At 35.2% G+C, this 17,331-nt stretch overlaps 1 protein-coding gene across 7 annotated transcripts in view; it reads right to left on the reverse strand.

The window, feature by feature from the left end:
• SYTL5 (synaptotagmin like 5) overlaps window positions 1-17,331 on the reverse strand; it is a 261,691-nt gene that overhangs the window by 116,075 nt on the left and 128,285 nt on the right. For all 7 annotated transcript variants that reach the window (XM_046673686.1, XM_046673687.1, XM_046673684.1 and 4 more), the window contains one exon: window positions 17,083-17,292. In XM_046673686.1, the coding sequence (XP_046529642.1) occupies window positions 17,083-17,292 (210 nt within the window). The remainder of the gene's footprint in view (window positions 1-17,082; window positions 17,293-17,331) is intronic.

Consider the following 17,331-nt stretch of genomic DNA (forward strand, 5'->3'; position numbering starts at 1 on the left):
TAATCCTCACTATAAGCCATAAAGTAGCTATTTTTCTTCTCAATTTACAGATGAGGAAACCAAAGCTCACATGAGTTAAATAACTTGCCCAAAATTATAAAGGTATTATGACAAAAATAGGATTTATATTGAAATCCCATACCCTTTACATTTGGCAAAATTGTGAGAAGAGAATTGATAGTAGTCAGCTACAACAAGGCTTTGAGTCAGGGTGAAAACCTATAGAAGCCAAGAAATAATGCATATCATTTCTTATGATGGACTCTGTGTGTGTGTGTGTGTGTGTTGGGGTAGAGTGATAGGGATAAAGGAGAGGTGAAGCAGAAAGAAAATAAACATGACACTCACTATGGAATTTATATCCCTCTCTGCTACATCAATCTAATACTTGAAAAATACAAGGCTTGGAATAGATTTTGTGTTTCCTTTAGGTCATACTCTGAGACCGAGTTTGAAATGTAGTGAGTTATACTCATTATTTGTGATTAATGCTTACTGAGTATTCAGAATTTGCTAGGCTCTAATAGACTTCTAGGACTTCAAACTTTCATTTGCAAGCTTATTTAAATGTAAATTCAAGTTAAGTTCTCCTTAGATTCATAGGGGAACAACAGGGAAACTTACTCTAAAAAAGAACAGTGACCAAAAGATTCAATTTCCTCTTTCATCTTCTATTAACATCTGAGATAGCATATGCTTATTACATATGCTGAGATACGAGATGGGTTTCCTTATTATTCATAAGAAAACTAATTAGAATTATTTATAAATTTATTCATTATGCATCAAGTATTTATTGCATTCTTATTATGTGTTAGGCCCTGTGCTAGGGCTAAGAGTACAGATGTGAATAAGACAAACAAGGACCCTAGCCTTATGGAGATGATGGTCTATATTTATTACTTTCTTCCCTTTCCTATTTGGAAAGAAATCCGTAGACATATTATGGGGAAACTACAGAACACCGAAGACAAAGGGAACATCTTAAAAGTAGCTGGAGAGGAAACCAGATTACATTCAAAGGTGTGACAGTTGACTTTTAATAGTAATAATGAGATCCAGAAGCTAGTGAAATGATATCTTCAATGTTCTGAGAGAAAATAACTATCAACCTAGACTTGTATATCCAGAGAAATCATGGTTCAAGAATGAGGATGAAATAAATTTTCAACAAAATAAAAACTGAGATAATTAATCACATATAGAGTCTCACTAAAAGAACTTCTAAAGACTGTACTTCAAGAGGAGGTAAAACAGATCTGAGATATAAAAAGGAAGGGTGAAAAATGAAATTAGCAAAACACGTGGATAAATCTAAACAAACATTGATGTATAAACAAAATTATAATATTAAAATTGTTGAATTAAAAATAAGATATGTCTAAAACATAGGACAAAAAATATATACAAGCCAGGGAGAAGATATTTGGAGTTTAAGAATATCAAGTTTCTTTTATTGACTAGAAGGGTAAAATTATTTGATTTGTAAAATTAAATATGAATGTTGTGATTTCTAGGGCAACCACTGAAAATAAAAATTCTTATATAATATCTATACTAGTAGAAAGGATAAATGGAATGAGAAAAATATACTTCAAGTAATCTATAGATAATATAAATTAAAGCAAGTATTACTGTAACAAAAATATAAACATGTAAATATTGCAGTAATTACAATGAATATGAGTAGACTAAACGCTATAGTTTAATAAAAAATATTGTCAGATTAAATTTTAAAAATTACGTAACATATGCATAGCATGCATATATGTATATACAGTACCTATATTATGTATATAGCATATATATATAGCAAATACTTAAATACACATAACGTTTAAAAATAGCATATATGCTACACAGACGCGTCTTACCTTAAGCATATGGACACAGAAAGGTTGAAAGTCAAATGGTAGAAAAATATATCCCATGTTAATATTAACCAAAAGAAATTTGATAGCAGACGAAATAGACTTGAAGGCAAAAGCATTTCTAGAGGTTAAGGGGGTCATAAAAAACCTTCAAATCAGTGAGGAAAAGAATAACAGCCTAAAAGAAAATTGGGCAATATACATAAATAGGCACATCAGAAAAAAGGAACCAAAAAAGGCAAAGAAACCTATGAAAAGATGCTTAACCTTACTAGTAATCAGAAAAATTCAAATTGAAATCATAGTAAGATATCCATTTATGTGTACCAGTTCAGCAAAAATTTAAAATTTTCATGATACCAAGCGTTGGTAAGATTGTGAAGTAAAGGAAACTTTTACACAATGCTGGTGGAGTTTAAATTGGTACAATCACTTTGAGAAACAATTTAACAGTATCTTGCAAAGCTCAAAATGCTCATACCATTCGCCCGGCAATTTCATTCCTAGATACACGCCCTACAGAAGACTTTCCAAAATTTTTGGCCAAGGTCACAGTAAGAAATACATTTTATATCATAATCCAGAAAATAAACACATATATACTTACATATACACACACATACATATATGCACACACACATATATATGTTTATTGACATTTTCTATTCTATTTCATCTTTTTTTTAATGTTTCTCACAACACATCAATGGGTCATGACCCACAGTTTTAAAAACTCCACCCTATGGAAACTCTTGTACACATTTGTCAGGCCAGGCCATATGCACAAGAATGGCATAGCTGCATTTTTTATAACATTATAAACTGACAGAACATAAGTGCTCATCAATAAGAAAATAGGTACATTATAGGAAGATACAATAGTGAAGGTGAATGTAATGGTATTCACATGAACATGGATAGATTTCACAAAAAATGTAGAGGTAAAAGAGTCACAAAGAATACATACAGTATGATTTCCATTGCTAAAGCACTCAAAAACAAAAAAATTAGAAAATATATTACTTAGGGACACATCTAAGTGCAGTAAAACCATAAAGTAAAGCAAGTGAATGAAAAACGCGAGACAAGAATGCTCTCATCCTTAAACTGGGTGATGAAAACATGGATACTCTTTTCATTTTTGTTTAAACCATACATATGCATTATAGAGTCTCTCGATATGTATGATATTTTCACATTAAAAAAAATCCCTCAAGTCTATGTAGGTATCAAGATACCACGCCACAGTGAACAAAGCATTCTAAAAAGGAGGGGGGTTTCTGCACAGTTACAGTCACGCGCCGCATAAAGACGTTTTGGTCAACAATGGACCACACATACAACAATGGTCCCATAAGATTAGTACCATATAGCCTAGGTGTGTAGTAGACTATACCACGTAGGTTCACATAAGTACACTCCTTGATGTTTGCACAATGACAGAATCACCTAACAACACATTTCTCAGAATGTATCCCCGTCGTTAAGTGACGCATGAGTGTAATAGGTGATTGAAAATAGCATGTCAAGGCACACAAAACAGCTTCTTCCCACTCCAAAAATCTCTGGGTCAAATGTGGGATTACTCTGATGTGAATCTCTCTTTTGTAGCTAGATTATGGAAATTTGCTAAACTAGGGGTGATTTTTAAATGACTATGTGGCAACTGTCAATACCCATCAGATCAAAGATCACTAGGAACCCACCTATGGTTGAACATGTTGAGAGTTTTGCTCACTGCAGTGAAGGAAAACACATGCCATGAAGAACCATGGGGAGCCTCAGGAAGAGGGCATTTGAAAGGATATAAGATTTGGGCTGATGTTAGGTAATTTTAGGGAGAGTTCAAGGGAGCAGGGATTTGCTCTAGATCAGGTGATGTCAGGAAGTGGGGACAATGCTATGATTGGTATCCTAGCAAGTTTTATCCAGAAGTAGGGCAGACTAGAACAAGACTAAAGCTGTAATTGGTAAGGAAGCAGCAAGCCATTCGCATTAGCCAGGAAAGGGGGATGTTTGGTAGTTTGCGGCTTGAACGGTCATCGTGTTTTTGTCTATGCTTAGGCAAGATTATGAAGTGTTCTTATTTTGTCGTCATGGTTGCAGAGTGATCTTACAGGATGCTGGTGCTCTGAGATCGTTTATGTCCTACAGTAGAACACCATGGCCTGCCTGTGAGTGCCAGGTCAGCTCCTAACAACATCAAGGCCTACATGTCAGTATCAGATCAGTTTTTCTCTTTCTCATAACAAAGAGTTATACATTCCCTCTTGCATTTTCTCCATATATGTTCCAACCATTGGCACTATCTTCTTTCAAGTTTATTGACAGACTCATATTTCAACCATTTTGGTTATATTTCATCTATCTCAGTAATCATTACCAATTCATCAAAAACAAAAACATCAGCTTCTTCCTTCTTTGAAAAGACAAAGACCGGGTGGCCCAGTGGCACAGTGGTTAAGTTTGTATGCTCCTAAGTTTGCACTTAGGCAGCCCAGAGTTCGCCGGTTTGGATCTTGGGTGCGGACCTACACACTGCTTATAAAGCCACTCTGTGGCAGGCATCCCACATATAACATAGAGGAAGATGGGCACGGATGTTAGCTAGGAGCCAATCTTCCTCAGCAAAAAAAAGAGAAGGATTGGCAGCAGATGTTAGCTCAGGGCTAATCTTCCTCAAAAAAAAAAAAGACTCTCACAAGGACATATAGTAGCTTGAAATGTCATAACATGGCATGAATATAAGATCAGCTCATCAATACTATATTAGAAATATTCGTTTTTTGGTTCCCTGCCATGTCACTTTTATCTTTTGGGTCTTTGTGAGTTCAACTGGGGTGCTAATTAGGAAAAATGATTACTATGACTGTTTTTGTGTTGGATGGCAACTGCCTCAGCTAACATAATCATGTGGAATTTTGTAGGTCTCATTAAGATGGCAAAATGAACTAACTGGCTGCGTCAGGGTCCCTTTCATTCTGTTTCTACAGAATTAGTTTTAAAACTCGACCTGCAGCAACCAACTTGTGAGAATTAGAAGGGGCTGGAGAAAATGTCAAGGGCTGCTGAGCCCATTGTAACAGGTAGCCTCCCTCCATCAGTCCTTGCTGTAATCGTTTCAGTGCTACAGCAATAAAATCTCTTTACTTTTACCCAATCCAAGGTAAATGACAATAAAGGTTGTGCTTCCAGCTGATTAGAGAATGAGTCACTTTCTGACTCATCTCATCTCTTAGAGGTCAGGGTGGGAATTTCAATTTTATGGTCTATTAAACATGGAGACAGCCCAGTGGTGCTGCAGCATCCTCTCACAACAAACAAAGGGTGTTCACTGCCAATGAAACATCATTCATGCTTCCTCTTAGAAAACCACTCCATGAACAGCAAGCAAGATACTTCCATTACCGACATACAGTTCAAGTCTCTGAGATCACACAGACTAGTAGCTGGAATACTGGAAAAGTAATGGTCTTTGTTTTCAGCTTTAAAAATGAGGAGAGATTTTGGTATGTCAAATTAAATACTCATCATGTAAATTTCCAGCTTTCCCAGAAGGATATAATTATAAGTTGTTGTCATAGAGGTATAAGAATCACACATTGAAAGCTCTGTTTCTTCCTCAGGTCATTTTAATGCATGAAGACAGAATTTACTCTACTAATGAGACAATAATGTAATAAACTCATCTTCCTCCTCAGACTATGAAACCACTGAGGGTAGTCCATGTTTTATTCATCTTTGCATCCTTATCCCCTAGTATAATGACAGGTTATCAATAAGTGTTGTAGGAGGAATGGATGGATGGGTCGATGGATGGATTAATTGGATAGGTGGATGGTTGGGTTTATTAAGTTATTGTTTACCAATAAAAGAAGTACAAGTGATTCAGAAGTTCTGTATTGATGCATTAACATCTCCTAAGGAAGACACAGAACTTTCAATTTGTTATTATTTATTATACCTTTCTAACAACAACTTGTCTTATAGTTATATTTTCCATGACAGCTGGAAATTTATTCTGTTCAGAGGGCAAATATATTTGGCATGGCTCATGTTTTTTTTAACCTCATGCTCCTGACAGAAGAAAATCACATTTGTTCCATATTTTGCTTAAGCCTGAAATGCTTTAAGTGGAACCCTACCATCTATTTATTCATTCGTTCATACATACATCCATTCATTTGCTTATTCATCCATCCATCTAATCATTTAACAAATATTCACTGAGTACTTACTGTAGGCATTCTTTTAGGCACTAGAAGTATATCAGTAAATATTATAGATAAAAACCCCTGCCCTCATGGTTATGAAGCTTATATTCTAGTGGAGGAAGAAAGATAATAAACAAGATAAATAAGATATAAAGCATATAAGTACTAAGGGGAAGAAATACAGGAAGGAGTTGTATTTGTTTGGGCAGGCTAGCTTCTATAACAAACAACTTCCAAATTCCATTGACTGAACACATTAAAAGTTTATCTCTCATTAATATAACTAATGTTGACATGACAAGATTTAGGGGAAAGTTTGTGTGAGTCAGACCTACAGTTACCATCCATACTGAGTAGCAGACAAGTTGACGGCAAAATTTTCAATTAGTAATGTGTGAATACACAAGCCCCTTGGGTTCTGTATTGAAAAGCATGCTTCAGTAATTACAAGTGGCATTTAGAAATTAAATATAAAATTCCTCTCCCCACACAGATGCTTGAGGCAACTCCCGATTGATTGAAGGGCTCATGAGTCACAGTCCCTGGTTACCTTTGTCTGAGCAAATGACGGTGCAGGGTATAGAAAAGAGGGTGAACAGTAATGGAATAAAACAATGGAAATTATTAAATACTAGGAATCAAATAAAATAATATTGCATAAGAACTGGAGAAACAGTTATTGCGAAATTCCTTACAAGTCTTTAGACCCTGCAATTAGAAGGCCAGTCATTCATTAAAACTCTATTTCCTTCTTCATTGCCCTGAAATGGCTGCCTTGCCTTGGCTGAGTCTGGTGGTAAAAGAGCTAGGTGGAGAAACAAACAAAAATCTTTGATACATATTCAAACTCTACTAACACACATTCTAATCTCTTAGTGTTCTTATTTACACTATCTATAAAATATAAAATCAATTGCCTCTCTTACCTAACAGGTGTATTTTGAGACCTTGAAAGACTATTCCCTAGGAGTAAATATGATCCAAAAATAGATCAGCACTCACAGAGAATGAGGCTTCAATTTTGCAATTATCTCAATCTCTGATTCGATTAAGGTAATCTTGAATATCTAGTGGCACTGTCCTATTTCCCTACTAGAAGAAAAAGCATTCATTCTCACTAGATACCTATTATTATAGAGTCTCACTAAGCTTTACAATTTTTCAAATACTTTGTCCATCAACAAAAATTATCAGGTTTATGAGAAAACAAGATGTGACCAAAACCAAGAGCAAGAGAAAAACAACAGAATCAGTCTCATAGGGGACTCAGATAATGGAGCTACAATTCATAGACTTTAAATAATTACAGATGATTTATTCAAGAAATTACAAGAAGAGTGAGAAGGTTAGCAGAAAGTTAGAAAAATAACAGAAGGTGAAAATTCTAAAATTGAAAAATACAACTGAATTTATGAATTAAATAGATGAAATAAACTATGAATTAAATAGACACAGCTAAAGACAAGATTAGTGAATTGAAAGACAGGTCAGACAAAAATATATAAAATGAATTCAGAGATATAAAAAGATAGAAAATATAGAAAGGAATATTTATAAGAGATATATGAAAGATGTTGATTAGAACTAAAATACATATTTGGACTACCTGGGGTAGAGGAGAGAGAGAGAATGGAGGAAAAAGCAATATGTGGATAGAGATTATATAAGAAATTATTTTTATCGCTATTCTGTTTACAAAGTTAAATAAGTTTCGAGTGTCACGGCCCCATACCATTTCTCCCATAATCAAACATGACAAAAGACATCAAAGGTGCAGATTTAAGACACTCTGGAAACCCCAAGATGGATAAATACAAAGAAAATTAGACCTACACATGTTATAGTAACTGCTGAAAATCTAACATAAAAGTGGAAAATATTAAAAGTAGTCAAAAGATATCATTACATTCAAAGGAGAAGTGATATATTGACACCGGATTTTTTAACAGAAACACTGGAAACCAGAAGCCAATGGAGTATCTTCAAATTACTAAAAGTTAATAACTTCTAACCTAGAATTCAATAACCAGCAGAAACATGTTTCAAAATTAAGAGTGAAATAAAGCCATGCTAAGGAAAAGAAAAATTGAGAGCATTTACCACTAGCAGAACTACACTAAAGGAAATACGAAAGGGTACCCTTTAGGCTGAAGGAAAATTATCCCAGATAGAACCATAGAGATATAGTAATAAGAAATATAGAGCAATGGAAAGGGTAACTACATAGTAAATCTAAGTGAATATTGACTACAAAATAGCAATAATAATATCTTCAGAGACTAAGTATGTTAGACTGAATGTTTGTGTCCCGCTTTAATTCATATGTTGAAATGTAATCCCGAATGTGATGGTATTTGGAGGTGGAGCTTTCGGGAGGTGACTATTGCCCTTATAAAAGAGATCCCAGAGGGGCCAGCCCAGTGGCATAGTGGTTAAGTTTGAACACTCTGCTTTGGTAGCCCAGGGTTTGCAGGTTTGGATCCCGGGCACAGATCTAGTACCCCTTGTCAAGCCACACTGAGGCAGCATCCCACACAGAAAATCGAGGAATACTGGCACAGATGTTAGCTCAGTGACAATCTTCCTCAAGAAAAAAGAGGAAGACTGGCAACAGATGTTAGATTAGGGCCAATCTCCCTCACACACAAAAAAAGAGAGAGACCCCAGAGAACTTGCTTGCCCCTTCTGCCATAGGATGACACAGTGAGAAGACAGCTGTCTATGAACCAGGAAGCAGGCTCTGACTAGACAAAAATCTGCCAGAACCTTGATCTTAGACATTCTAGCGTCCAGAACTATGAGAAATAAATTTCTGTTTTTATAGGCCACCCAGTCTATGGTATTCTGTTATAGCTGCCTGAATGCACTAAGGCAAAGTATATATATATATACTAAATACTATATATAGTATATACACTATTTATATATATATATAGTAAATATATATATAAATAGTAAATACTATATATATAGTATATAGTAAATACTATATATATATGTATATATCTCTATAAGTATAAATACTTATGTGTGTGTATATAGATAGACATACAGATATTTAAAATATACAACATTAGCACTAGGAGGGGAGTAAAGGGAATCAAAGGATTTTAAGGTCCTGGTATTATCTTGGAAGTGCCAAAAGTACTAATTTATATTAGACTTTAATAAGTCAAGAATGTGTGTTGAAATCTCTAGAGTAATCATTAGATGAGTGATTAAAAAAATGTATAAATAACAGAAGAGATAAATAGAAAAAATACTTAGACAACTTAAATGAAGGCAAATAAGTAGAAGGTAAAGAACAGATTAGATGGGACAAGGAGCAAGTAAATAGGTGGTAGGTTTTAAGTAAAATACTTGAGTAATTTCATTACTACAAATGGAAAAAATATCCTACTTGAATGACAATAATTGTTGGACAGGATTTAAAACACACACACAACTATGTGCTGTTTAAAAGAGATACACCTTAAATATAAAGAAACGAAGGGGCTGGCCCCATGGCCGAGTGGTTCAGTTCGCGCGCTCCACTGCAGGCAGCCCACTGTTTCATCGGTTCGAATCCTGGGCGTGTAAAGGGCACTGCTTGTCAGGCCATGCTGAGGCAGCGTCCCACATGCCACAACTAGAAGGACCCACAACTAAGAATATACAACTATGTACCAGGGGGCTTTGGGAAGAAAAAGGAAAAAAATAAAATCTTTAAAAAAAAAAAAGAGAAAGAAACGGAAAGGTTGAAAGTAAAAGGATAAAAAAGCATTTACCAAGCATATACTAACCAAAAGAAAGCTGATGCAGCTATACTAATACAAACAAGGTAAACTTTAAGAAAAATATCATAACTAGAGATAAGGAGGGACTTTTCATAATGATAAAGGTTTCTGTACATCGATAAAACAATCTGAAATATTTAAGCACTCACGACTATAATTTCAACATACATAAAGCAAATATTATCAGAACTAAAAGGATAAATAGAAAATTCACAATTATTGAGTTTAGTACATACCTCAATATCAGATAGACTATATAGATTTAAAAAATCAGTAAAGATATGGGTGATTTGGACAATCCAATTAACGAACATCATTAATAGACATATCTAGGATACTCAAATCAACACTGCAGAACTCATTTTTTTCCTAGGATATAGGAAACATTTAACAAAATTGACCATCCACTAGGTCGAATTTCAAAGATTGAAATCATACAGAGTTATGCTCTCTGACTACAGTGGAATTAAGCTAGAAATCAATATCAAAAAGAGATACAGAAAATCCTCATGAAATTAGAAATTAAGAAAGATAATTATAAATAGCTCATGGTTAAATAAAAAGATGATGAAAATTAGAAAATGTAATGAAACGAATATCATAAAAGTAACTGATAGAAGAATGTGTGGGATGCAGCGAAAACATGGAAATTCATGTCCTTAAATGCATACGTTAGAAAAGAACAAAGGCTGGAGAATCAAGTATCTAAACATCAGAATCAAAAAATTGTTAATGAGAAATAAATTAAATCCAAAGAAGGTAAAAGGAAAAAAACAAAGAACAAGGCAGAAATCAATACAATTGAAAACAAAAATGTAATATGGCAGGAAAAAAGATATAAGTATTAGAAGAGAAGAAATAAAGTAGTCATTCTTCACAGATGACATGGTTACATATAAAGAAAATCTGAAAGCCTCCACAGACATTGTTATAATTAATGAGTGAATTTAACAAGATTGCTGAATACAAGATCAGACTACCCAAATCAATTGCATTTCTACATATCAAACAACAAACAATTGGAAAATACCATTTTAAAAAGGATACTATTTATAATAACATAAAAATACCTTGAATAAATCTAATAATATATAAGACTCATACCAGGAAAGTATAAAATATTATTGAGATAAATTAAAGGCAAATAAATGGAGGGGCACATAGTGTTTGTGGATTGAGAGACTAAATATTGAAAGACACCAATTCTCCCCAAAAGTATCTACTGATATAATACAATTTCTATAAAAATGCCAGTAGGGTTCTGTGGAAATTGTTAAGCTGATTCTAAAATCTATATGAAAATACCAAGGGCCAATAATAGCCAGGGCATTTTGAACAAAAAGAACAAAGTGGCAATTCTACTGGATATAAAATTTTATTATAAAACTACAATAATTAAAATAATGTGGCAGTGGGCCAACCTCAGTGGCCTAGTGGTTAAGTTGAGCATGCTCCACTTCGGTGGCCTGGTTTCAGTTCTTGGGCATGGACCTACACCACTTGTCTATCAGTGGCCACTCTGTGAGGGTGGCTCACATACCAAATAGAGGAAGACTGGAAAGAGATTTTAGCTCAGGGTCAATCTTCCTCAGCAAATAATAATAATAATAATAATGTGGCATTGGCACAATATTAGACACATAATAGAGTGATCAGAAATGATACTTGATTTGTGAAGGTGACACTGTAGGGCAGTAGAAAATGATGATCGTTTCAATGACGGTTGCTGGGTCAAGTGGATTTCCATACTAAAATATAAAAACAAATCCCTTGGTGTTCCTCTAAGATCTGGAACAAGACAAGGACACCCACTCTCACTCTTAGTCAACACAGTAGTGAAGTCCTATCCACAGCAGTCAGACAAGAAAGAGAAATACAGGTCATCCAAATTGGAGATGAAGAAGTAAAACTGTCACTATCTGCAGATGACATGATACTATATATAGAAAACCCTAAAGATTCTACCAAAAAAACTATTGGAATAAGTGAATTCAGTAAACTTGCAGGATACAAAATAAATTTACGGAAATCAGTTTTGTTTCTATACACTAAAAAGAAACTATTAGAAAGGGAAATTAAGAAAACAACCCCATTTACAATTACATCAAAAAGAATGAAATACCTAGGAATAAATTTAACCAAGGAGGTAAAAGACCTGTACACTAAAAACTATGACATCGATGGAAGAAATCGAAGATGACACAAATAAATGGAAAGATATACTGTACTCATGGTTTGGAAGAATTAATATTGTTAAAATGTCCATAGTACCCAAAGCAATCTACAGATTCAGTGCAATCCTTGTTAAAATACCAATGGCATTTTTCACAGAACTGGAACAAATAATCCTAAAATTTGTGTGGAGCCACATAGGACCCTGAAAAGCCAAAGCAATCTTGAGGAAGAACAAAGCTGGAGGCAACACGCTCCCTGGTTCAAGAGTATATTACAAAGCTATAGTAATCCAAACTGTATGGTACTGGCACAAAAACAGACACACAGATCAAAGAAACAGGATAGAAAACTCAGAAATAAACCCATACCTGTATGCTCAATTAATCTACAACAAAAGAGGCAAAACATACAATGGAGAAAAGACAGTCCCTTCAATAAACAGTGTTGGGAAAACTAGACAGATACATGCAAAAGAATGAAATTGGACCACTTTCTTACACCATATACAAAAATAAACTTAAAATGGATTAAAGACCCAAATGTAAGACCTGAAACCATAAAACTCCTAGAAGAAAGAGTAGGTAGTAAACTCTCTGACATTAGTCTTAGCAAAATTTCTTTTTGATATGTCTCCTCAGGCAAGGGCAACAAAAGCAAAACTAAACAAATGGGACTACATCAATATAAAAAGCTTTTGCACAGTGAAAGAAACCATCAACAAAACAAAAAGGCAACCTATTGAATGGTAGAAAATATTTGCAAATCATATATCTGATAGGGGTTAATATCCAAAATATACAAAAAACTCACACAACTCAACATCAGTAAAACAAACAATATGACTTTAAAAATGGGCAAAGGACCTGAATAGACATTTTCCGAAAGAGGATACACAGACAGCCAACAGACACATGAAAAGATGCCCAACATCGCTAATGATCAGGAAAACTCAAATCAAAACTACAAGATATCACCTTACATCTTTCAGAATGGCTATTATCAAAAAGACAAGAAATAAGTGTTGGAGAGGATGTGGAGAAAAGAGAACGCTTGTGTACTGTTGGTGGGAATATAAACTGATGCAGCCACTATGGAAAACATTATGGAAATTCCTCAAAAAGTTAAAAATAGTGTTACCATATGATCCAGCTATTCCACTGCTGGGTATTTATCTGAAGAAAACAGAAACACTATTTCAAAAAGACATATGCACCCCTATATTCATTGCAGGATTATTTACAATAGCCAAAATATGGAAACAATCTAAGTGTCTGTAGATGAATGGATAAAAAAGTTGTGAGATACACACACACACAAACACACAGCAATATTGGCCATAAAAAATAATGAAATCTTGCCATTTGCCACAACATGGATGGATCAGAGAATATTATGCTAAGTGTAATAAGTCAGACAGAGAAAGAATACCATATGATTTCACTTATTCATAGAATCTAAAAACACAAATGAACAAACAAAACCAAACAGAAACAGACTCATAGATACAGAGAACAAACTGGTGGTTGCCAGTGGGGAGGGAGGTGGAGGGAAGGGCAAAATAGGTGAAGGGGATTACGAGGTACAAACTTCCAGTCACAAAATAAATAAGTCATGGGGGTGTAATATACGGCAAAGGTAATATAGTCAGTAATGTTGCAATAACTTTGTTTGGTGACAGATGGTTACTAGTCTAATCAGGGGGATCATTTCGTGATGTATATAAATGTGAAATCACTATGCTGTACACCTGAAATGAATACAATATTGTATGTCAACAATACTTTAAAAAAATGAACCCCTAACTCAGCACACACAAAAATCAGTTCCAGGTAGATTTTAAATCTAAAGGCAAAAGTTAAAACAATAATTATAGAGGATCACATAGGAGAATATTTTCATGTTTTAGGAGTTAGGGAAAGTTTTCTTTAACAGAATACAGAAAAAAAAATCCCACTTATGCAGGAAAATACAAACAAATTGAGTTACTAGAAATTAGAGGTTTCTGTTCATCACACAGCACCAGTAAGAGAAGGAAAAGGCAAGTCAGAAGGTAAAAGAAAGTATCTGCAACACGAGTAACCAACATGATTTGTCTGCAGCATACACAAAGATCTCCTTCGATTAGTAAAAGACACACAATCCAATAGAAAAATAGGCAAGTGACCTAAACTAGACTTCACAAAAAGGGATACTGAAATGGTCAATAAACATATGAAAATATTCTCATTTTCCTTAATACAGAAAAGGCAAGTTAAATCCACTCCACACCCAGTAAAATTACAAAAATGGGAAAAAAACAGTGTTGGTAAAAATGTAAAGCAACTGCAATGCTCAGGCCTTGCTGGTGAGAGGGTAACTTGGCATGACCACTTTGGAAACCTATTCGGCATCATCTACCGAAACTGGACATATCCGTATACTCTGACCCAGCAATTTTACTCCTATGTATACATCCAACAGACATATATACTCATGTGCACCAAGAGACATGCACAAGAATATTTATAATAACATTATTTGTAGGAGGTAAAAACTGAAAACATCCCAGATATCCAGAGATAGAATGGTATATAAATCTTTATATGTTTATAAAAAGTAGTATCATAAAACAATGAAAATGAAAAGATGGTTGCTATATGCAACAGAAATGGATGTCTCACAAATATGTTATCCAAAAGAAGTTATAAACAAACACATACTGTATGATTCAATTTATATAAAGTATAAAAACGTCAAAGCCAAACTATGGTGTTAACAGGATAGTGGTCCTATTTGGGGAGTTTAAAGGGAGTGGTGATTGGCAGGAGGAACGAGAAAGGCTTCTGGGGTGTTAGTAATGTTCTATTTCTTCACCTGAGTGATCGTTACATAGAAATTGTGATCATTAGCCAAGCTGTACACCAGTGCTTCTCAACCAGGGGCGACTTTTGCTCCTCAGGGAACATTTAGCAATGTCTGGAGAAATTTTTCACCGTCACAACTAGAAACGGGGATGGGTACGACCATAGAGGCCAGGGATGCTGCTAAACATTCTACAGTGCAAAGGACAGTCCCTCCCTCCCCAAGAAAGAATCATATTGCCCAAAATACTGGTAATGCTGAAATTGAGAAATCTTGTTGTACACTTGTTACTTGTGTATGTATGTGTATGTCATTTTGTGTAAGTTGACTCTAGATAAAAACAAAAGGCCATGTGCATATGTGTCTACAAAAAAACAAAGATGCTAGTCTCCTTCCAAGTTTTTCTATTTCTATTTCTTTGCTTCTCGTTAATTCGATTTGTTGTCTTCTAGTGGTCACTAACAGCTGAGAAGGACAAATGCTCCTGCAAAATTAAAATTGAGGAAATTCTGTCCATTAATTTATTATTTCCTCTGTGACTCATTATTTGACTATATTGGAAGAGCTTTTATATCCAACTCTGAAATGCCAAATTAAGGGGAGAATTGGAGAAACCCATTACTCCACAGTGAGACAAACTTTCTAAGTGTCCAGGGTCTAAAATAGCAACTTTTACATTACTTACTTGAGTCACAGATGTATCGTGTGACTTTTAAGTAGAAAGCAAAATGCATTGTTGATACTATTTCTGGATAGGTATATGGAGAAATATCCAAAGTAAATAATTTTATTTCATGGGAAAAAATAAGAAGATATCCAGCATTATTTTTGCATCCTGATTTGCAGATGACTAAACTCAGTTTAGAAAATGAATACAAATACAGACAAAGGCTATGTTTGCAACCCATATATCAATGATTCCATCAGTCTTCATTCCCCCAGATATGGCAAAGGATGTTTGCTAATTATTGGAAAGAAGTACTAAAAGGAATTTATGTATGTGGGACAAAGAACTGAAGATGGTTGCTTAAGTAAATCAAAGTAATGTATCCAAAGAAAGTAAGACAACAACTTAAGAGGTTCATTTATTTAGAACTGCTTATCTCAATCCAGTGTTGAAACATAATATGAATTACTCAGTTCAGTATCACTTTTACGAAAAAGTACAGGAAAAATAACATTGGTTAAATCATGCAATCACTGACTATAGGAGTCCTCGAGAGAACACAGTAGTACTCATTCAGACCAGTTGGAAATGGAAGGTCATTCACTCTTACTACTAAACTATGCACTTTTTCTCCTAAGATAGCCTCTTAACTCCTATAAGAGGATGAGTTTGTGAGGGTGAAAGACAAACTAAACCCAACCAACCAAACGAACCAACCTGAAGTGATGCTAGCATCCCCCATGCCAACCACAGGAAAGAGAGATCAACCCAAATTTGCCTTGAGATGAGATTATTAGGCACCTCCTAGAGTAGAAGAGATGAAGAGATCTTGAAAACATACTAGTTGATCCAGGGGGAGATTTCTCAAAAGGATGAAGTTTGGTAGGCCCCAGGCATAGTGGAGACCCTATCATGCTTAGACTCCAATTTAACTGAACTTACAAAACAATGATTCTTGATTTGCACCCAAGTTGGCAGAGTGAAACCCATGGCCACTAGGTTCCCACAGGCTACACATACAGGTGAATGAGAAGGTTCTCGCCCTTTGCCCTTTCTCAAGAACTAGGTTTAGAGGAAATTCAGGAACTACTCCAGCTTTGCTCCTCGGCTGCTGTGGAGAGCAGGCTGGATATTTCATACTCATCATGCCAGTCACTCCAAATGTTTAAGAATGTCTCAGAGGAATTGTCTGCCTTCTGAGAAGCCATGTGGAGCCAAGTGGGGCTCTAAAAGAAGAAAGCTTGTGGGTAGTTTTCAAACACAGAAAGAGCCCTCGTTCTGTAAGGCTTCCCATTTTACTATGTTTTATAGTTTTTAAAAATAAAAACACTGTTCTCTCTGTCTTTGTCTGTATCTCTCTCTCACACAAACACACACACACACACCCCAGAGCCCTGCCAAGGCATTGTTGAGCCTGTGGTTGGGCTATACTTTTAATCCCATTTCTATCCGTAAATTTTAAGTACGCTTTTTTCTTTCCCCACTCCAATCCCTTCAGCCATCAAATCTGGCTTTCCACGCAAAGGCAAGAAACTCACGCGACTTTGGCACAGACAGTGCACTTCCAGCTGCCATCAAGTCCTGAGACCCGACACTCGTTGCACACTCTCAGCGAGCAGGCCTGGCATGGGTCTCCCCGGTCAAATATTAAGCCCAGGTGTCTGTGGCAGTGAACACAGACTCTGCTGCTCTCTTGTTGAGTCTTCCCACTTCTACGTTTTGCTTCTAAGAGTTCATTTTTCAGCTTCCTGGAAGGAGAGAAAAAAATCACTTGATAAAAAAACAAC

Source organism: Equus quagga, chromosome 10 (genome assembly GCF_021613505.1).
Source record: "Equus quagga isolate Etosha38 chromosome 10, UCLA_HA_Equagga_1.0, whole genome shotgun sequence".
Taxonomy (NCBI): domain Eukaryota; kingdom Metazoa; phylum Chordata; class Mammalia; order Perissodactyla; family Equidae; genus Equus; species Equus quagga.